Genomic DNA, 20910 nt, shown 5'->3' on the forward strand with positions numbered 1-20910 from the left:
TGCGCAGTACAAAACAGATACTCTGCCACGTGAAACGTGACCTTGCTTCAAATTGTAAAGAATTTCACCGCAGTGCCGGAAGGGCATTATAGCGTATTAGTGTGACTATGACGTCTAATTATTAGATATTTTCGAACAAAAAGAGTGCCTCTTATTTTGGAATTACAGGGAGTAAATCTGCTCATTACTCAATGCATGTTTTCAGTATATTCGTTTTGAAAATAAATCACATCCGAAACAAATAGACGCTTTATTGAATCTTAACATCTGAATGATATGTTGCCAGATTTTATAGTCTAGTGTATTTCGGCTGCACTTCAGAATTGTATTCCCACTCCATGTCATTCCTATGATGGACCATCATGAAATAAATCAATCAAAGGGAAAGTAGATTCACAACTGAAATATGAAAGTAAATAAGTATATATTAAAACAGTAACTATATAAGTAATATATAAAATAAATATTATTACATTAGGCGATTACTATATTTTTTTGGAACCCCATCCGGCTCTGCTCCTATGCACTTCTAGTGTAACTAAACGGCCTCTAGGTGTCAGCATTCTGACCCCGCGCAGGAAATAAAAACCAGCTCCTATCGCGGAAATCCGGTTACCGCCATTTTACGGAGTCATACGCACAGCGTGTTGGCTTAAGTACTTTCTCTGTGTGTTCGCAAGTATCATTTTTCAGAGCAATACATTGCGGTAGAGTAATCCAAGATGAGTTACGGCAGGCCTCCGCCAGACGTTGAGGGCATGACTTCGTTAAAAGTCGACAATCTAACGTACCGCACGTCTCCAGAAACGCTAAGGCGAGTTTTCGAAAAGTACGGTAGGGTCGGAGATATCTACATACCGAGAGACCCATACACGAAAGAGAGCCGTGGCTTCGCCTTCGTGCGTTTCCACGATAAACGTGACGCAGAAGACGCGATGGACGCTATGGACGGTGCACTTTTGGACGGACGCGAACTGCGCGTGCAGATGGCAAGATACGGGCGTCCCCCGGAATCTCACCAAAGCCGCCGCGGTCCCCCGCCGAGGAGAAGTGGAGGGTATGGTGGTGGTCGGAGAAGCCGCAGGTTAGGCCTATTTATCGTTACATTTCATTTTATTTATTCATTCAAGTGCTCTACGATTTAAAAATGTCAGTATTTTATAATATACTATATTAATGTTTTAATGATTGTTCATTAATGTTTTATAAAAAAACGAGGCCTTTAGTGCCTCGTGCTGATGGCCTATTTACGGTTTTATGATCTATATAACTTTTCTACAGATGTAAAGTAGTTTGAACTTTACTTTTCTAGTGTCTTTTATTTATTCAAATGATCTATTTAAAATATTTTACTATAATGTTCATTTTTAATAATTTTTCATTTATTTTTATTTTAAAGAAATGAGGCCTTAAATACCTCGTGCTGGGGGCCTATTTATTGTTTTTATAATCTATAACTTTTCTACAGGGGTTTAGTAGTTTGAACTTTTTTTTTCAAATGCTCTATTTAAAAAATAGTCAGTACCTTATAAAACACTGTATTCATTTATAATTTTTTATATAAAAAATGAGGCCTTAAGTGCCTCGTTTATAACTAGTTTGAACTTTACTTTTAACGTTTTTTACTTGAATCATTGTTGGTGCATCATTCTAGATTTGTAAACTGCCTAATAGTTTTCACCAAACGTATTAACTTTTGTATTGGACGCAACCAACCACACATCATAAAAAAACACTTCCTTGCACAAATGAAACTAAAATTGTGATTTGTTACATGTCTAATTTCAGCCGTAGTCCTCGGCGCAGGAGGCACAGCAGATCCAGAAGCAGAAGTCGCTCCAATTCCCGTAGTAGATCTCGCTACAGCCGGTCCAGGTCCAAGTCCTACTCCCGGTCCCGTTCTAAAAGCCGCACACCACGCAGGAGCAAGTCCAAATCACCTTCCAGGTCCCGTTCAAAGTCCAAGTCTAAGTCTAAATCCAAGTCCAAATCCAAGTCTAAGTCTCGCTCCAGGAGTCCCACTCCACGATCAAACAAAGGGTCCAAATCAAGATCTAGATCACCAAGCAGACCCAAGTCTCCAGAGGCTAATGGAACTACGGCTGAATCGTGAAATTTAGGTAAGATAAAGAGTCTGTTATAAGAGTAAACTTATAGAAACAAAACCTTTTTATTATTCCACTGTTCTTTATATCCTCTAAAAATCTACTTTTTACACATTGCTCTGATGACACCAATTAAATACCTTTTTTTTTGCAAATGTTGGAAAAGTGAACTCAGTCTTTTGAGTACCTTAAAATTACTTTGAAATATGTGGCGAAGATGTTTTTCCATTCTCCCCCGCTCTGCTTTTCTCTTACACAAAGTAACTCAGGACAATGCTACACAGAGCTTAATTTAATTAAGCTCAACTGGTGCTTGATGCTTTCCCTTTCCGGAAGTGTCATGCGTTACCCTTTATAACATAACTGTAACCACCATATGTTGAAGGGGTAGTTCACCCAAAAATGCAAAATTCTGTCTTTTACTCGCCTGTTGATCCGAATCTGTATACATTTCTTTGTTAGATTTCAGTGCTAGATACAGGGTTTGATCTGATCACAAACCTCCATGATTTAAAGGGTTTTTAAAATGCATATCCTAAACCTTACAACAGGGTTTGGCGCAATATTTCGTACAGTAAGTATTTGTTTGTTTGTGAAATCAATGGATATGGGAAGTACACGTTTCATCTAAATGTGGAATTCTTTCCTCCAAGCTGCTGATTCCTGTTTGCAAAAGAGGAGTTTGGTGCAGTTTGAGAGCAGTTAGTGTGTGATCCGTCCATTGGCTGCCTGCTGCTGATTGGCGGTTGCTATGGAGCAGGTTGGTCTCATTGAGTGTTGAGGTGGTGTTGAGGTACGTCTGAAGGACAATGGACTGAGACCTTTTCATCATCCTAGCCACACGCTCATGTCTATCGTGGCATAGGCAAACGCAGGATGGATAGGGGGGTTCTCAGAGCTGGTTTAAGCTGTCAAGCTGCTTGCTGTCCGTGAGTTTTATATAGACCCAGTTATAAGAGGTAAAAGTTTAGACAATATCTGGATTGTACCTCAGCTTTCTGACACTTAAAGTGGCTATGAGAGCGGTGTATTCAACCTCCAGGTTCGTTTTCATCAAGGTTTCTCTCAAAATCTGGTACATAGCAACACAGATGAGCGTGGTCCATGTTAAAATGTTCTTCATTTCTGCAAATAAAGAGAAACTTTGTGTTTTTGTACAAGCAAAGCCGAAATCGAGTGTTGCAAGATGTGGAAGCAAACAATCCTTCGCTCTGATTTTCTTTTGAAATATACTGATTTTCTTTTATTTCTTCTAGATGACGTCACATTGTAGAACCTTCACGGATCACGTTGAATGATGTCGTCTGTTTGAGGATTCCCAAATAATCCATATATCAAACGAAAGGTTAATGTGACTTGGTCTACTTTTGTTTTAATGAATTTTGCTTTTTGTTTATGTATCATACTTCTGAATTCCTTGTGATATTAAATGATCTTTATGCTTAAATGGGGCTATTAGGTGAAATCACTTCATGTTTTGGTTTGCATTTCATTTCCTTATGTTATTGAAACTGCCAGACTACAGTAAGTTCATTTTAATCAAAATGTATTTGTCCCCTTAATAAACATTAATGGACAACTTGGAATGTTGTGCAAATATTTTCTTTGGGTTTAGAACGGTCGATACTGGGTAGACTTTGTAATACTCTTAACATCTGTTGCTTACTGTGCAGGTATTTTATAGTTTAAATGAACGTTCCACAGCAAAATGATTCTGATATTCTCCCTTGTGTATTTTTATGCACTAGGTGCAGTTGCATAGCAGTTGAGTTTTGCTGGTTAGCTGTTAAGGTGATGCGGTGCAGAGTGCTTGGCTGTTTCCAGTATTCTCCTGTTTGCACCTTGATTTAAGATTGGCTACAGCATTTTTTTTTCAGAAGTAATCTATTATCAAAGCTTATTGCAGATTTTCGGAAGTCATGCAAGATTTACATTTGATTGCATTTTTCATTGTTTGAAATTAGTCAGAAGTTTTGTGAATGCCAATAAAGGGTCTTTTTCTCAGAATAAAACATTTTATTGCATTTGTCGTCTTTGTTTTTTGTCAAACATTCATTACTACACAATGGTTTGAGGCTTTTGTTCAATTGCTATAGATGCAAACCATATTTACATGTACATAACCATGAATCTATCCAGTAATGGAAAAAAGATTAATTGTCATGGAAATTTATTGGTCTATATATTTGTTTTTAATATTTATATATTTGAATTTAAACCATTGTTTCACGGAGCCAGTCAATGAACTTGTTGACGCGAGCATAGACCCCTGGCTTGTTCTTCATTCCACATCGGTCGCCCCAGCTCACCACTCCGTGTAGATAATGCGTTTCATCTTTCTTACAAATCAGTGGACCACCAGAATCACCCTAAATACAGTTAAAACAACATTTACTAATGTCTTATGAAAAATACTTATTACAAAATGTGCAAAAAGCAAGCTATTTTCAGTCATATCCTTATTGAAAAATCGCAGACATTTTTTGGCGCTACAATGGTATAATACTTGAATAAACAGACCATTGTTTTATCTTACAGGAAGTGTTGTATTTGTAATGAAATCGACCAGAATTTAGACCATCTAGTTATTTTACTCAGCTACTGGACACACCTGGCAAGAGTCTATTTTTCCTTCCAAATATCCAGCACACATCATGGAGTCATCCATTCTGGTCCCATACATATTACGAGACATACAACGCCTCTGAGGTATCAGGAGAATTTTGGCATCCAGCAGCTGAGGAGAAGCTGTGTCATCTGTGATAAAGAGAGGTGGGGCAGATTTAAGCTGCAATGACACTGGGCTTTTAAAGACAAATAGATCTGTAAGGATTGAGAAGCAATACAGTATACATACTTTTCTCAGTGACTCCATAGCCTGATATGGTGCACTTTGTTCCATCCGGGAATGAATCTCTGGTAAGGCATGCTGCTCTGACAGAGTTGGTCTCCAAGGCACAGTGTCCATTTTTTGCCTTTAGCTTCAGCAAAGCTGCCACGGATAAGAAAAACATCAAGAAGATATTTTGAAGAATGTTGGTAATCAAACAACGGTGAAACCCATTGCACTGGTTTTGTGTCTATACAATAGAAACGAATGGGTATTATTGGGTTTACGAATTGGGTTTACTATCAATTTAAAGGTTATAAGGCAATTCCTGCTTTATGGACGTGACATAAAAATGCTCGGAGAATGAAGTTGTTACGATTATATTGAACCATCTGTTTAAATTTTACTGAACCCTTGTTGATAGAGTCTAATATATATCAAAATATGTCAGTCTATGAAAAAAAGGAAATTTAAAAAAAAGGGAAATAAACATGAGTTATGGATGTGACAAAAAAGGACACGTTTTTGGGAGATGATAAACTGTAGGATTTCTATAAAATAAAATGCACAATCCTAAAGCAATAATACCCAATGAATGTAGTAAAGATGCCCCTTTATAGAACATGAAATAGCTACTTTATATTAATGGAACGTACCTGACTATGAAAAACCATGCACTTAAAATAAAACAAATGCTTTACAAATTTGAAGAGAGATCTCACATGGGTATTTTAACCACCAAATATTAAAATCTGTTCTGTTACCATAGTAAAAACCGCTGGTAAAAACTTTGGTTGACATTTTCAAGGAATTGCCATGATGTAGATATAGTCCTAAATAGAGATCTAGAATAGTTCAAGAGTCACCTGACTGAAAAAACTTTTGATTTGTGTGCTTGAATGTTTTTAATAAAGTTTAAAGCTAAAAAATAAATGATGTATTCCTTTCTTCAATTACAACATAAAAGCCCAGCATAGCTGGAAATATTGTTTTAAAAGCATCTCATGGTGAGACCTTAAGAAGCTTCAATTGTTTATCATTTGGAAATTCCAATATTTTAAAATGATTACAAATTCAGATTAAGTTATCTTAACTTTTAAACAATAGTGTACATAAAATAAATAAATACAGACAGATGAATCACTGACCTATATCATTATACAGGGCTTCATCCGTCTCTGTGTAGTTCTCATGAACAAAGGCTTTCTCCACTTCCAGAAACTGCTTTGCAGGGTCATTTTTTTCAAGGTTAGAACTACCCAGCTCCACTCTTATTTCTTCATTCTTATCACTGCCGCGATTGAGCCAGAAACAGGCATGAAAACAGGGATTAACTGGGCTTGGATCAAACATCCTCCCATGAGGTTGACAAAATTATCTTTCATTATTTGTGTCTCATCCATTTTTAAGTGATACTTACATGCAGTGAGCTGCTGTAACAAGCCAGCAGGAGTCAATAAGAGTTCCTCCACATCCATGTCTAAAGGTTTCATTAGAGCCCAATGGACGATACTGAAGTGAGGCCTGCCAGGGATGGGCATTGGGCAGGGACTTTCTCCCACCAAATATCCTTGGGGATACCATACTAAACAAACTCGTCTCTCCACAGCTGGAAAATTCAAGCTTTGTAGGGGCCATGGTGGGTTTTACTGGAACTGTTAATGCTGTTAATAGTGTTAGCAAGGATGATCAAACAGGCAAGGATATGCATTCATGGGTTTGTATATATAAGAAAGAAAGTAGAATAAAATCAATGCCTTCTTTTGTGCAGGGATTGACATTACAGAAGTCCCAACGCATCTTGCCTTTCTGCCTGACAAAGCACCAGGGTTGCGGTTCTCCGTCCGGATTTCTGACAAAAATAAAAACTCAAGACTACGATTGACCATCACACATCATTACAAGATTAAGTAAGATTTCCATAAATTCTTACCTGCAGTAATTGTGAGGTCCGATACCATCATTCAGCTCTACTAAGTTTTTAACTGCAATACGGTGGTAGTTCCAAGGTAAACATTCCAGTTCTTCCACTGTCTCGCTTACGAAACCTCGGTATGATTCCCCATTTCCCTCATAGCAGTCATTCAGACCTGAATACACAATGTCATATGCAGACTAGGCTATCGTGGCTATGACATTAACTGAATAGATACTGAATTTAGCAATGCACCCCATTACCAACTTGACAGAATCTCCCAGTGTAGTTTCCAGGACATTCGCATTTGAAGCTGGATCTTGTTCGGCCTTTAACACACGTTCCTCCGTTTAAGCATGGACTTGGCACACAAGCAGAGGCTAACATCACAGACATAAGTACATAAATCAACAAGTTTACATTTACCCAAGCTGAAAAACTATTTACAGGTAATTTGTTTGTCTTTATAATTTGGAGATACTCACGTTTTTTGCAACTAGGGCCATTGAAAGGGGGATAGCACTTGCATTCATGGAATGGTGGTTTTTGAGTTATGACACATAGACCATTATGACAATTCACATTCTGACACACATTCCTCTCTAAAAACACAAACACGTGCTGTGAATCATTTAAACATAAAATAAGTAAATTAATAATGTTTAGCGCATGATCTCACCATCCTGACACTTTTTGCCAATGTAAGGCTCTGCACAGATGCATTTAAAGCCGCCGCTCTTCAAAGTCTCGCATACACCGTTATTCTCACAGGGATTTGGAATACACTCATCTAAAGGCAAATAAAACATTTAACATGAATTTGTGTATTACAATTTTGAGTATAAGCTGCATGTTATTAAAGAGTACATAAGATCATGAAAATGACATTTCATGCAATGTGTAATGTCGCCGTGGGGTTCAGTTTTATAAGGACATAATTCACAAAACCGAACCTCTGTAATACACTTGCATTGTCATCCATTAAAAGTATACTTGCCTGGTTCATCAAAGAGGTCCAGAATCCAATCAATGGTTTCATCAATAATATCAGTTAAAGATGGTTCCGCATCTGTCTCATAATATTCATATATGTCTTTGATTGAAAGAGAAAAGTCCATGAGTTGGATAGCAACTTTACAAACACACAAAATAACTCCAAAAAAGCAAGTTGCTCACCATCGTTCGCTTGACTCTGAAACAGTAGACACGATTTCAGTCAAATAGTTATAAATTATACATATTCAAAGCATTCACACATGGATACATACCAGAACTGCTTGTACTGGTGAAGTAAGGCCAGATATGCCTATTACAAGTAGAATGATTGGAAACATCATTTTAGCAGGAAAAGTTGCACATCCAACACCACCACCAAAATCTCTGTAGGCTGTTATTATGTTGATCTAATCCTATATGGACCCTAGGACAACATTTCGGTAGTTCCATGGGTCATCCATTCAGGAATCATTACCCAACAACATTGATTTTTAATTTGTTAGAAGCTACAATACACAACCAGCATTCACTGTTTTATAGTTTCCTCACGATAAAACAACATCTTTGCTTCAGATTTTAAATATAATAAAAATCTGTAGATTTTGTAGTCGCTGTAAAAGTTGTTTATTTTTTTTAGTGCAATCAAATTGGTGTTACAACTGATGTCAACTTACCGCTAAAATTTTGGCTAGTGGTGATGTTGTTGTAAAACATTTAAAAATAGTAAGTTTAAATGACCTGTAAAGCCAATATAATTTTAATATAAATGTAAATAAGAATAAAATATAAAAAAATAAGTTTTTAATCAATCCAATTAATACATGTTATGAAACATACTATAATCATCTACATCAGGTGCCATTAAAAGCTTATTTTGTTTTGTGTTTGATTTGTACTGTAGGCCTGTTCAAAATTATTTAATGCAGTTAGAAATTACATGAACCTTAGAATATCATACCTTTAAATGTACATTTGTAGTTGTTTAAAAAGCAAATAATTATCAAAATGACTGAAACACATGTACTGTATTGTAAAATAAACACTGTACACAACAGTTGTTCTTCTTTTTTATTCAAAAGAGGAGAAAGAGATCAGTTGACACTGGAGTGCAAAAGTACATTCTCAGTATAACAGCATCAGAGATAAATATGACAGGATCATATTAAAGGATGTTGGTTTCAACATGAGCTCACCGGTGCCACGGTATAAAATACATTCACAAGTGCAAACTCAACGCTATCAAAAAATAAAAAGGTTAAAAAACACTGTACCATTAAAAAAAGTGTCGTTTGCATTTCGTGTTTTTTAGGAATATGAAATGGTCACCAGTGATAACATCGCTACGATCAGAGTCGTAATTGAGGCTAAATCCAAACACTTTATATGAAAGATTTTGTTCACATTGATCACATGGCAGGTTACCATCATTTTTCTCTCTAGTTGCACTGATTGTCAAATGATGGGTGGTAATATCTAAAAAAAAACACACACTCAACCAAATGAATTTGTCTCTGACTAACACACAAAACACGCACTCACACTTACAGGCATCACCACCCTGCCAGTCCCGGAAGATCAACCTCAGTCTGTTTCCAGTATCTAATGCACATGTCCAAAACAAGTCATCCACTCTTATACATTCTAAAGATCTACGCTCTCAACAGAGCATGTAAGCGCTAATACTATAACTGGAGTGTTCGAGAAGATCAGGTCTGACCACTCCAAAATAATTTCACAGTCCCAACTATTTGTTTACCACTCCAGGTTTCACATGCACGGTCGTCTGATATTCCTTCTGTGACCATTAGGAGGCACACAGGAGTTACATTCACTCCTACAGAGACTGAAGGATTAAATGCCATTGTTATGATGTTGTCTTTCAATAAGGAGTTCACCACATCAGTGCATCTCCTTAACAGTTAAGGCACATCCATGTCCTATTGTAGTGTTTTTCATTGAGTTGGCTGTAAGGGTCTGGTATAGCTGGGGATCATGTGTATTCTGATTTGCGGATATACGTGGATGGGACGTAACCTCTCCGTCCCCCTGCCTCACCCAGCCACCACTCCTGGTTTCCATTCATGTCTTGGAACTCAAGGATACGGACCCTCTGGTTGGCTGAAATGCTGAGCTCATTGGCACACCGTGCAGTGAATGAGTAGATTGCATAATATATCTAAGAGAAAAAAGAGACACAATTAAAAGAGAACTGTGAAACTATAGACCACTTCAGAACGCCGGTCCAACAAAACAACTTCCTGTTTCGGTTTTAATACACTGCACAAACGTTTGAATAAAAATATTAAACAATTGCTTTAAGATTGAATTATATAAGACTTTAATAAAAAAATGAAACCGGAAGTGCTTCTGGACTAGAGTTTTAATCTTGCAAAGTGGTCTATAAAAGTAAAATACTTCACATGTAATCAAAATATACTAACATAAATATCAAAATTGCTTTGTCTCTGAAATGCTGCATACTTTTTTCTACAGTAGTGACCAAAAGTGAAACATGTCCAACTTTAGACATCTGACGTATTTGCTCTCTATTTGAATGTATTATTAAAGAAGAATTAAAAATGTTTATGCATGTTGTGTAGTTGAGTTTGATCTGCAAAAATGTCTGGCAAAAATTAGGCCCAGAAAAAAGTCAAGGCCCAGAAAAAATTATACAAAATACTACCAGAAAAGAGTTACAAGAAATGTTAATAACTTATAAAATGGTAATGAATATTTGCTTTAATTCCTGCGTGCTAATTGTTTTCTATGCATTTTTTTTGTATATTCAAGTAAAATACTAATGATATTTTGTCCAATAAATAAAAGTTTTAAAATTAGTATCATAAAACTTGTATTTATATAGTTCAATCTAACATTTCACAACAAATGTTAAAAAAGATAGCTTTTGGCAACTGCTGTACTTCGACACTGAATTCAAATTTTTAATTTTTATTTTTTACTAAATGAATTAGACTATTTGTAACATACCTGATGGCCATCCAGCTCGGCTTCAGGTACTGGATCTATATGTTCCTCAGGAGCATACTGTGGCCTCTTCTCTACCAAAGAGTCTCCATTTTGTCTCGGCTGCGAGCCGTAAGATCCATGAGAGCCGTTGTACCTGGAAGACGAGTTCTTATTGGAGGAATCTGTCTCTGAGTCTGAGAGGTCCCTGTGATTGGTTGGAGTGCTCTGACCCGAGTTTAAAGAGTCTTTTCTGTGATTGTTTATTGGTTCAGAGTAGTCTCTGCCATTTCGATAAGCTGTCTCAGACAGTTCTTTGAGATTGGGTGTGTTTCTGTATGTAGCATCAAGGGAATCCCTATGATTGCTGCAAGCCTCTCTGTTTTTCCTGGGCGTGGTGTCTTGGCTCGAACGAGTTTGTGCTTGGAGTGAAGGTGGGGCCGTTGAGAAGCTGACAGTCGATGTCTCTTGGTTAAAAGTTAGAGTGCTGTTGCTGTTCTGTCGCGAGAACATTGGGGACGAGCCACCATAACCCGACTCATTTGATGACTGACTCTCAATGGAAACATCTGACTGGCTCGTCCGCGGGTTGTAAGGTTTTAGAAAGGAACTATACACAAAGCCCTTCGTTACTGCAGAAAAATAAAAAAAGAAGCCAAAGTTAAAGCCAAAAATAAATTTTTATACAGCTTCTGTATAAGCCAAAGAAGGACATACAAGGACTCACAGAAACAGAAAGTACAACACAAACCTCCATTGTCTATCAGCCATCGGTTCTGGCTGCCCATTGGGTCTTGCTGTTTGATGACACCCACTATGTCTCCCTCCAGTACGGACACATCTAGGTCCTGCGCTGCATTAAAGTTCCTTTCAGCCTTGAAGAGTTTTTCAGGTCCGTATCTAGCCAGAAGCCCGGCTCGGTGCTTGTCCGTCTGTAGTACGTAGTTCGGCTATGTAGAAAAGAGAGCCGTGAATAAGACAAAAGTGGTTATTAAGTGAGGGATAGTTCACCCCAAAATAACAATTCTATCATTTATTTACCCTAGCCTATGACTCTTCTTCTGTGGAAAACAAAAAAGATATTTTGAGAAATGTCTCAGTAGTTTTGTGTAAATACAATGGAAGTCAATGGGGGGCAATATTGTTTACTTACTAACATTCTTCAAAATACCTTTTGTTTTCTACTGAGTAAAGAAATTCAAACGGGTTTAAAATGACATGAGGGTGATTCAATTATGTTTTGTTTTTTTCATTTTTAGGTGAAGTATCCCTTTAAAGTGCTTTCAGTAAACCGTGCCGTTTCAATTCCGTTACCGTTACGGTTTTTAAAACAAATACCCATCTTGCCAAATAAATTATAGCATTTAAAAGGAATGTTTGTCCATATTTTGACCAAATGTTACTCAGATAATAATGAAATTAGCAATGTAATGTAAGAAAGCATCATGTCTGGCAATGCATTGTCTGGATTGCGGTGTTAAACTCACAGGGCCTTGCTGTTTCTTGGAGTTCTGCTTTTCCAGAGTCTTCTTGTCAAATGTCTTGCGTACGGTAGTGGGAAGGTTGTCAGGGAAGAAACTGAAGCTCTGCAGTAAATCCAACACACGAGTGTGTTCCTCCTGAAACAAGGACAACAGATTGCCTTCTGTACCTGCCAATCCAGAAAGCTAAAGGAGACAAACACAATATCATGAAGCGGAATACAAGAGAAAACAGAGATAATTCAGTAGACAATTTCCTCACCTTCAGAAGCGGTTTGAGCTCTCCCACCGTGAGTGAGATGAAGTCTCTCTGGGCCTGTGCGAAGCCTCTCACGCAGCTGGTGAAGAGCTCTTCGGCCGCGTGGTGAAACTTCGGCATTTCGTCCAGCAGCTGGGCGTTTAGAGCTTCGTAGTTATTCCTTGCGGCCTGGAGCTCCTCCTGCACGCGCTTGTCCTTCAGTCTCTCGGCGCGCTCCTTACAGTTGTCGTAGTCAAGCAGCTTGTCTCTGCGTTTCAGAACCAGTTTATGCGGCCCGGCAAACATGTTGAGCAGCTGGGTGAGAGGAGTGATGACCAGAGCTTCTGTCCTCTCCTTCTGCTCAGAGAAAGACACACAAGAGTGAAGAACTATTTAAAATTGACGTTTCTCATTATTTAATCGTCCTCACGTCATTCCAAACCGCTATGACTTTCTCTTCTGCACAATATGAAAGAAGATATTTTAAGGCTGGTAAACAAACAATACCGGACCCCATTGACTTCGATTGTATGGACACAGAACCATTTCTAAGAATATCTTCTTTACTGTCCCACAGAAGATAGAGTCATGTACAGGTTTTAAGTGACATTAGGTCAAATAAATGATGCAGATATTTTGGGGTGAACTATCTCTTTAAATATGTAGGGTTAGGCATTTCATTTGTGGAAGCGTAAGAGGCTTCGGTACTCACAAACTCAGCAAACTGTTTGTCGCTGATGCAACGATGAGCTCTCTGAAAACGTTCAGGATCCATCTGCTGATGGCGTTCTGTGTAGATGTCACAGAAGCTGATCGCGGCCAGCACCTTTACTGAAGCAGATTCCTGTTGAATTTAAAGATGAAATTCATTAATCTACTGAAGGGTTTACATTCATACATTTGCCTTTTTAAGCCATAGTTAGTGTTTGCAATAACTCAGACCGTGTCATGTTAATGTACAATGCATAAGATTGGTTTTATAAATGGTTTTACCCTTATATGCTGCAGATACAGAGAGATGTCCCTGATGAAGGATTTGATCAGTCGCTCCTGGAGTCGGAATTTTTTCTCTGCTTCGTCGAAAGCTTCATCTTTGATCTGACAAAATATGAAGGATAAATTGCCAAATTGTAACGTCTGTCATGTCTGGTAATGTTAATGTGGTGATAACAGCGTTGAGGTACCTGAGGTGAAATTCCGGTCAGATGCTTGAGATGACTGCTTACTCTGTTGGACTTCTTGATGATGGAGTGCATGCTCAGCTTCGAGATCTTGTCGATGAGACGATCTTCATCGACTTTGCGGTACTTCACCACTATAGACAACAGATGGCGCTGGTGAGTTATTGGAAGTTTGTGAAGCCACAGACCGCAAGATAACCATGATATTATTTGAAGCTGATAATCTGATTATTGGATGCTGACAGCATTTCAGCAATGCAAAAAAGACAAAATAATTATCATTATGCAGAAAACCTGTTCTATCACTGCACAGAAGTCAACTTTTGACCTTAAGTCTGGAACCGTATCTTTTTGCAGGTGCTTAGATGAAGTTTGAACAGTAAAATAACTTTTGTTCATTTATTGAATTAATCCCTTTGAAACAGACTGTGTAATTTATAAGGTTTATATAGAATAAAATGACAGCTTTATACTGTACATTATTGCTTAGTTGTGAAACTATTCAGCATGTTTACAGTCAGCCACATACCGAGGTCTTTCCTCCTCTTGAATTCATTGATATTGGCATTGATTTCTTTGATGGATATCACAGCCTCTGTGAGCTGTTTTCTGTCATAGTGTGACTCTGGAGTGGTGTTCAAAAGCTCCATGAGGAGTAGCGGGTAACGCATCACTCTCTGCACTGGCTTTATCAAGAAGGAGCCCAGATTAATGTAGTTCGTCTTTCCCCTGTGACACAACAAAAGGGAGAGAGAGAGAGATTTAGATACTTATCACGATTGCATTCTTTATCCACCTCTGACAGTGTGACTGGGTCACAGAACACACATTGCGTTCATCCATCAATTATCCATTGGCTCACTGTCAGCCTTTTTAAAACACGGTTACAGCAAACACAGTAGGAAACATTCTAACACGTGAAGACTTTCTGACTGAACACGGAGTTGTATGCACTGGAAAAAATATTTTCTTATACAATAGACTTGTCTATTTTTCAGTAAAAATCTAAGCATTTTAAGCATATTTAAAACAAGATACGTTTACTTGAATTACAAAAAAGCATTTTGCTGGTAGTTAAACAAATAAGGATATACTGACAACAAGTCTTACAGTTTTCTGTCTATTTTAGACATTCCTCAATATATTTAAGAAAAAGGAAATGCAGTGCAAAACATTTGTACAAATATGGCACAATTTACAATTTTAATATGAAGGAATTCCCCATTTTGTTTTTTAAAGCTTTTCATTTGTATTATGAATATAGAGCCCCCATTTTTAGAGGAATGCAAAGCATTGTATTGTGTTTTAAGGTGAACATAAATGTTCCTAAAATTAATGGATAATGTCCTGGCAGAAAATTACCAGGATATTTTCTCTACATTTTGTAAAACAGTATATCTTGTTTTAAGAACACCTTAATGTATTAAAAGTGATAAACAAGACAAGAAGCTGGTTAGAAAAATATTTGCAAAGCACAAATTTCCAAAACATGGAACATAATATTGCAAAACAAATTGATTTAAGCCAACGGCTAATGGATATACTGAAGCCTTAACATTATCAAGCAATAAGCATAAATAAACACATATAAAGTTAACATTTATTTCAGAAGAAAAACACATATAGTTGCTGTATTCAGTTCCCATTCACTTAATTTCCCACATGATCAGCTTAGAGATTGAGTTAATAACTGTTTAACATGCCACCAGAAAGCATTGGGGTTAGCTGCCAAGAAAATAAAGACAATAATAAAAAAAACTGTTTTCCCACTGGGATCATATTCTGATTTAATATAGAGCAGACAAAAAACTCAGTCCTACGCACAATTTGTGCACATTTATCAGAATATGACTCCTGAAAAGGAAATGGCAACAAAACACACACAGCAAGGCACCCGCAGGTTAATAAATGTTGCGCATGCTGTCAGGCACTTCACATGCAGTCGCTTTAAACTTACCACTCACGATATATTCCTCTGTCAGGGTCAAGAGAGAGAGGAGAGAAACAGAAGAAAACACATAGTGTCGGGTTAAAGCACCTTTATCTTTCGATAACACAGCAGCTGATTAGATATAATGTTGTTTTAAAAAAAAAATCTGAAATAAAATCACTCTGCCCATTGAAATGAATATAACTTGAACGAGCAAAAGGGCAAGGTAACAAATCCAAAACTATTCAAGCGCTCGATTAATACGCTGCTCGTTGCTATGGCGACACATGCCGCGGGTGAACCGCTTCAGAAGAGCACTAAGAGCCTGTGCTGGGGCCTCCACCTGCCCCTCTCTGATCTCCCACAGGGAGAAGAAATGAAACGTCAGTCAGTTTACTGCATTCGAGTGGGAGCGAATCTAAAAGTTTTGTTGACTCATTTCTGCATCACAGAGACCAGATCATCCTAAAGAAACTTTTTAGAGGATTTATTTCTCTAATTCACGGTTGGCTTTATTCCACCATCTTGCCAGGGAATCAACAGCGATTTCTCGACCGGAGCCATTTGGGATAAAGCAAAGCTGTAATCTTGGCAAAGTAAATGCTCATTTTGCAAACGGCTTACTACTTGAGACACACAATCCCACGACAAGCAGAGTAAAAAAACATTTCTGAGCCTTATAAATACATTTCCCTTGACTTCTGTTTGATCCTGTGTTGAGAAAAGTGCTAAAGCAAACACAAAGAATACACAAAACTCTAAACTAACAGGAAATGAGTTCGCTTAAAAGAAGTAAAGTAGTTGAGAGCACTAATGCTTACAAAAAGAACTGCTTCACACGAAATACTGTTGTTGCTTTAAGCAAATTGTGTTCAAAATGTATTTCAAAACCCATATTACAATATTTCTTAGTGTTGTTACTACCCTGCTGAATAAAACAATAGAAACCATCACAGTACGGTTATGAACCATTATGAACCATTAACCCATTAAAAAAGTTTTTTTTGTAGTGTGTTATGTGAATTATTCCAATAGGATTTAATGGTGTCCTATTTGTTCCCATTTGCCTGATAAATCACACAAAAAGACACCATTATAGTTTAATTAATGGAATTCCCATTATAACCAATAAATCCATTACATTTTCTACTGTGTTTTCAGCTTTGATCCTTAAAAATAAAACTTTTATGTTTCAAACAAAAAATAATGGGTTTTCAAAGACATAAAGGCGAATAAACGATGACAACTCTCATGTTTGGGTGCCCTTTTCCTTTAACTCAACTGACCAGTAGCATTCGTGAAAACAGTGAAACCAACAGAGCGGTGAAACTAGGTGAGGCACATTCCTCTTTTGCCATGCATTACTGAAGCACCATTATACACATCAAAGGATGCAAAAAGAAAGAGACAAGCCTTCTCTATTTTTAATCTATTACATTTTTAACCAAATTAAACGCATCCAATGTTTCTAAACTCTTCTTTACCAACGTATAACATAAATAAACTTAATTGGCAGACAATGAAAAGGAAAAAGGTGTTTTCTGTTCTGAAATTCCACAAATGCCTCGACTCATCCTATATCCAACCAAATGAGTCTTAAATTAAAATGGACTGGTTTCTCAAGATCCTGACTACATTTACACATATCTTAATGACGACGTGAGTATGACCTCACACCCAGTTGTAATACTATGAAGCAGAAAGCAATCCTCTGAGCCATGTAACGCACGTATCCAAATACTTTAGCAATGGATTATGTGTAAGATTGCATACCACACAATTAGTATGTTCTCATACAGTTAAACTATGAGCACTCCATTAAAAACTAGTATTAGCATACTTACCCGGATCAGAGATCATGCGCTTAATAGTAACCACACCATGCAATCTTCTAAGGATAAATGAGACATTGTAAGTATCATTGATTTAAATTACCTGAGCTTCTCTAGACACTCCAGCACGTGCTTCTGGATGATCTCATCCTTCTCATACATCTCCAGTAGAGAGATGGCATCATCGTGATTTTGGCAATACACCTTGTAAACTTCTTCCAACTCAACTTTGTACTCAAGGAACACATTACCTGGATGAGTCAATGGATGAGATCAGGTTTAATAGCAATATGAAAAACGTGAGATGAATGTTGCGAACGGGACTGGCGGCTAACCTATCGAGTCTGTGTCCTGGAGGTTCTTGTACAGTCGACGGGAAAGGTCGATTACGACGTTCATGTTTCCAAAAAGACCATCCAAGTCGATATCCTGGACCTACGAGGTATGTAGATATTAAAGATGATGTTTGCACTTTATACAGTGCTGACACATTTGGTGTTTGATGTAATTTTACTAACCTGTGTCTTCTGCAGAGGTTGATAGATCTCCTTGACACACATCTGAAGGTCCTTGATGTAGTCATGCTCGGTCTGCAGAAGCTCCTCGATGACCTTTGACCTTTTCTCCTGCATCCTCAGTTCAGGATCCTCAGTGGCGGACGCTGACGCCGGGGATGATTCCAGAGACTTAGGCTGGGAGGCGAGCAGGGTCATCTCTGAAGAGAAAGAAACAAAATAATTTTGTCAACCATCACATGAAAAGTTCATGATGTGTCCCCCACTATTTTGTGAAGAAGGCAACAGCTTAAGTCATAGCTTTCATAGCCATCTGAATGGATTATGACATCACTCATAAAATACAAGGGGGGCAGGAATTAAGCTGCCAATTAGAATAGTAAGAGAAGAGAGATATTAGGCGGTCTTGTCATTGGCAAGCCAAAGGATGTCATGGCTTGGAGATAAGTATGACTGCTCTTTGATATTTTTGGCCAGAAACGGTCCTCTGGCAGGGGAGTGTGGGAGAAAGATCTGCTCTCACGCGTCGGTGCTTCCCCACAATGCACCCCGAATTGGTACAGTGTGTAGAAGTACAAAAGACTGTCAAAGCACGCTGCCAGACATGGGTCCTCATAGACGGTTGGGGGGAGGCATTTGAGATGGGACCTGGGGCTGCATTAACTCTGACAGGCAAGATAGAAAAAGATTTATAAAAAAAAAAAAAAAAAACGCATACAAATCTGTATATTTCTGTGTGTATGTCGGGAGGTTCATATTCAAAACAAAGATAAGGAGATTTAGCAAGCCATCTGACGCAGTGACTCATGCTGACATCATTCCTCATAAATCTTTTAATGTTGTTGATTCGCTTAAAGACTGATAACAGATTGGAAAATCAAATTCAAATGGCCTTGTAATCCTGCCGTTGCAAATCTGACCTCTGAAACGTTCCAGCATATAAAATATAATATTCTGTTGAACAAGAGAGAGAATGTCCCTCCGTTCTGAGAAATTATGTTTAATTCACATTCTAAACAAAACACGAATCAGGACGTACAAAACATTTAACTTCCCAATTCAATCTTTTAATAAATAGTAATGTTATTTTTTTCTGTGTGCCTTTACAAATTCATGACAGTAGCAGACATGAAAAATCAAACCATCATTAATTGTGTACAGTTAAAACCGGGGACATTAAAAATATATATGGCATCAACATAAAAGCTTCTTTTGCTGATATGTATACACTATTATATTCCCATATGACATATACATAGTTATATACTCTACCATAAAGTTACTTTTCCAAAAGTAAGAAGTAAAAAGATTCTGTCATCTACTCACTCAATCGCTATTATTTACTCACCCTTATGTCATTTCAAACAGTATGTTCTTCTTAATAGTAACAGTACACAAAAGAAGATATTTTGAAGACTGCCACTAATTCACTTGGATTGGTTTTATGTCCATTTAATAGAATTTCTTCTTTTATGATCTTCGGACTTACGGTTTGAAATGACAAGAGGTTGAGTAAATGATGACATAATCTTTATTTTTGGGTGAACTATCACTTCAGGTCATGTCAATGGGCTTGAGCAGAGTGTAGCTAGCTATGAGAAAAACAAAATGTTTGGACTATACAGCATCAACCATCCATGTGCTAATTGTTCTACTTTACACACATATACATACACAAAACCCCTTCAATGAAATCTATTTTGACCCACATCTAGATAACAGGCATAGTGTATGCATTGTTCTCGATAAAATATTTTTCTCTCTTCGTGGTTTCTAACTTTCTATGACGCAAAACCAAAACCAAAACTCAAGAGATGTTTCAGGTTGCCTGGTTATCTGTGGCCATGTGGAAATTCGAAATGTAAAAGTGCAAAGGTGAAAACGGATGTAAAAGCGCATTACAGACAGACAGACAGCCACCCACCCAGAAATACAGATACAGAGATAGGAAGAGAAGCTTAAGTGACAAGGTCCATTGTGTTGTGGTGTATTAGAGCATTGGTTTAACCTCAAAACCATGCCAGCGCTGAAAGAGATCAAAGTATATGCCATGGCCTGGTCAATGGAAGGGACAGTAATCTTGAGCAGACACACACACACACACAAAAAGCTTCTCTTTTTTATCTCGGTGGACATAATTCATTGTGACATTATGTTTGGTCAGCTTCCAGGGTCGTGCTCCAGCCAGCTTTCTCTATGTGGCTTACAATATTCTACAAAAACACAGACCCAAAGGGTAGACAGAGAGGAGTTCTTGTTTTTAAATCTGACCAAGTAAACACACTGTATACTTTACAAAACAAATATCCGGCTAATTTAAAGGTTAATAAAAACAACGTTATTGCATAGAATGGAATGTTTTGCAAGATTATTTTTTTTATGCCGCATAAAACATTTGCACTACTGAAGCTTCGTAAAGTCTTGTAAAGTCTTCCAATGTCAAAACAACATGTAACACCCTCTATTAAGAATCAAATAATCCATATAATGATTTGTTAGCCATACTGAACATATCTGAACTGACCATACTCATCTACCCAGTTCCCCATGCAATAGACTGAGATTTCTTCAGGCGCCTCTGTGTCGGCAACACTCAAAAAACATTGAAAGAACGGGGCCTCAAGACTTTACCCACCTGTTACCCCCCAAACTTCTCGTCTTCACTGCCACACGCAAACACACACCAACAGAGGTCATGGGAGCATTCATCTAAATCGAAGAGGAATCACCCCGTCCCACATTATCAACAGGGAAGGCTTTCTCTTTAAGACGCAAACTTCATTCGGGTCCTCTATTACCATCTGAATACATGGGAACCCGCGCTATTACACACAACTGAGTGAACGTAGCCACGGCACACTAAAGCCTGGAGCTGGAATCTTACACACACAGGGAAATGATGCTTCAATGGTCGCTCATTTCA

The 20910-nt window shown here is 37.8% G+C and overlaps 3 protein-coding genes across 9 annotated transcripts in view; 1 reads left to right on the plus strand and 2 right to left on the minus strand.

Moving 5' to 3' along the window:
* The first annotated feature begins 601 nt into the window (after positions 1-601).
* On the plus strand, positions 602-4129 carry srsf2a (serine and arginine rich splicing factor 2a). Of its 4 annotated transcripts, XR_008909414.1 has the most exons (5): positions 602-1084; positions 1789-2120; positions 2759-2865; positions 3362-3450; positions 3854-4129. XR_008909414.1 is itself a non-coding variant. In XM_056771638.1 (3 exons), exons 1-2 carry the CDS (start codon positions 723-725, stop codon positions 2111-2113), a joined length of 687 nt encoding a protein of 228 aa, XP_056627616.1. In that variant the 5' UTR covers positions 602-722; the 3' UTR covers positions 2114-2120; positions 3362-4129. The 4 variants fall into 4 exon arrangements, 1 of the variants encoding a protein (XP_056627616.1); XR_008909412.1 differs by having other exon boundaries at positions 3362-4129; XR_008909413.1 differs by lacking the exon at positions 2759-2865.
* On the minus strand, positions 4130-8261 carry habp2 (hyaluronan binding protein 2). Its single transcript, XM_056771637.1, has 13 exons — positions 8119-8261; positions 8027-8042; positions 7848-7943; positions 7530-7640; positions 7336-7452; positions 7114-7230; positions 6869-7025; positions 6693-6787; positions 6356-6599; positions 6084-6226; positions 4963-5097; positions 4717-4862; positions 4130-4474 (listed from the first exon to the last, which is right to left on the minus strand). Exons 1-13 carry the CDS (start codon positions 8185-8187, stop codon positions 4319-4321), a joined length of 1602 nt encoding a protein of 533 aa, XP_056627615.1. The 5' UTR covers positions 8188-8261; the 3' UTR covers positions 4130-4318.
* A 639-nt stretch (positions 8262-8900) lies between these two features.
* The window catches only part of dnmbp (dynamin binding protein), a 37339-nt gene continuing 25329 nt past the window's right edge, over positions 8901-20910 (minus strand). For 3 of the 4 annotated variants that reach the window (XM_056771195.1, XM_056771194.1, XM_056771197.1), the window contains 13 exons: positions 17991-18187; positions 17808-17907; positions 17576-17723; positions 15668-15685; positions 14240-14439; positions 13714-13844; positions 13523-13627; positions 13242-13373; positions 12554-12886; positions 12298-12477; positions 11562-11760; positions 10835-11442; positions 8901-10022 (listed from right to left, as the gene is read on the minus strand). In XM_056771195.1, the coding sequence (XP_056627173.1) occupies positions 9837-10022; positions 10835-11442; positions 11562-11760; positions 12298-12477; positions 12554-12886; positions 13242-13373; positions 13523-13627; positions 13714-13844; positions 14240-14439; positions 15668-15685; positions 17576-17723; positions 17808-17907; positions 17991-18187 (2537 nt within the window). In that variant the 3' untranslated portion in view covers positions 8901-9836. The remainder of the gene's footprint in view (positions 10023-10834; positions 11443-11561; positions 11761-12297; positions 12478-12553; positions 12887-13241; positions 13374-13522; positions 13628-13713; positions 13845-14239; positions 14440-15667; positions 15686-17575; positions 17724-17807; positions 17908-17990; positions 18188-20910) is intronic. The other variant, XM_056771196.1, reaches the window with a different exon arrangement.

The sequence above is a fragment of the Triplophysa dalaica genome, chromosome 17 (assembly GCF_015846415.1).
Source record: "Triplophysa dalaica isolate WHDGS20190420 chromosome 17, ASM1584641v1, whole genome shotgun sequence".
NCBI lineage: Eukaryota > Metazoa > Chordata > Actinopteri > Cypriniformes > Nemacheilidae > Triplophysa > Triplophysa dalaica.

Bases quoted from the DNA above. Each gene is read 5' to 3' on its own strand.
- srsf2a (XM_056771638.1), top strand. From the start codon at position 723: ATGAGTTACGGCAGGCCTCCGCCAGACGTTGAGGGCATGACTTCGTTA. The intron at 1,085-1,788 runs GTTAGGCCTATT...GTCTAATTTCAG, and splicing joins GGTGGTCGGAGAAGCCGCAG to CCGTAGTCCTCGGCGCAGGA.
- habp2 (XM_056771637.1), bottom strand. From the start codon at position 8,187: ATGATGTTTCCAATCATTCTACTTGTAATAGGCATATCTGGCCTTACT. The intron at 6,600-6,692 runs GCATTGATTTTA...CACTATTAACAG, and splicing joins CAATCCCTGCACAAAAGAAG to CATTAACAGTTCCAGTAAAA. The intron at 6,227-6,355 runs GTAAGTATCACT...CAATCGCGGCAG, and splicing joins GTTACAGCAGCTCACTGCAT to TGATAAGAATGAAGAAATAA.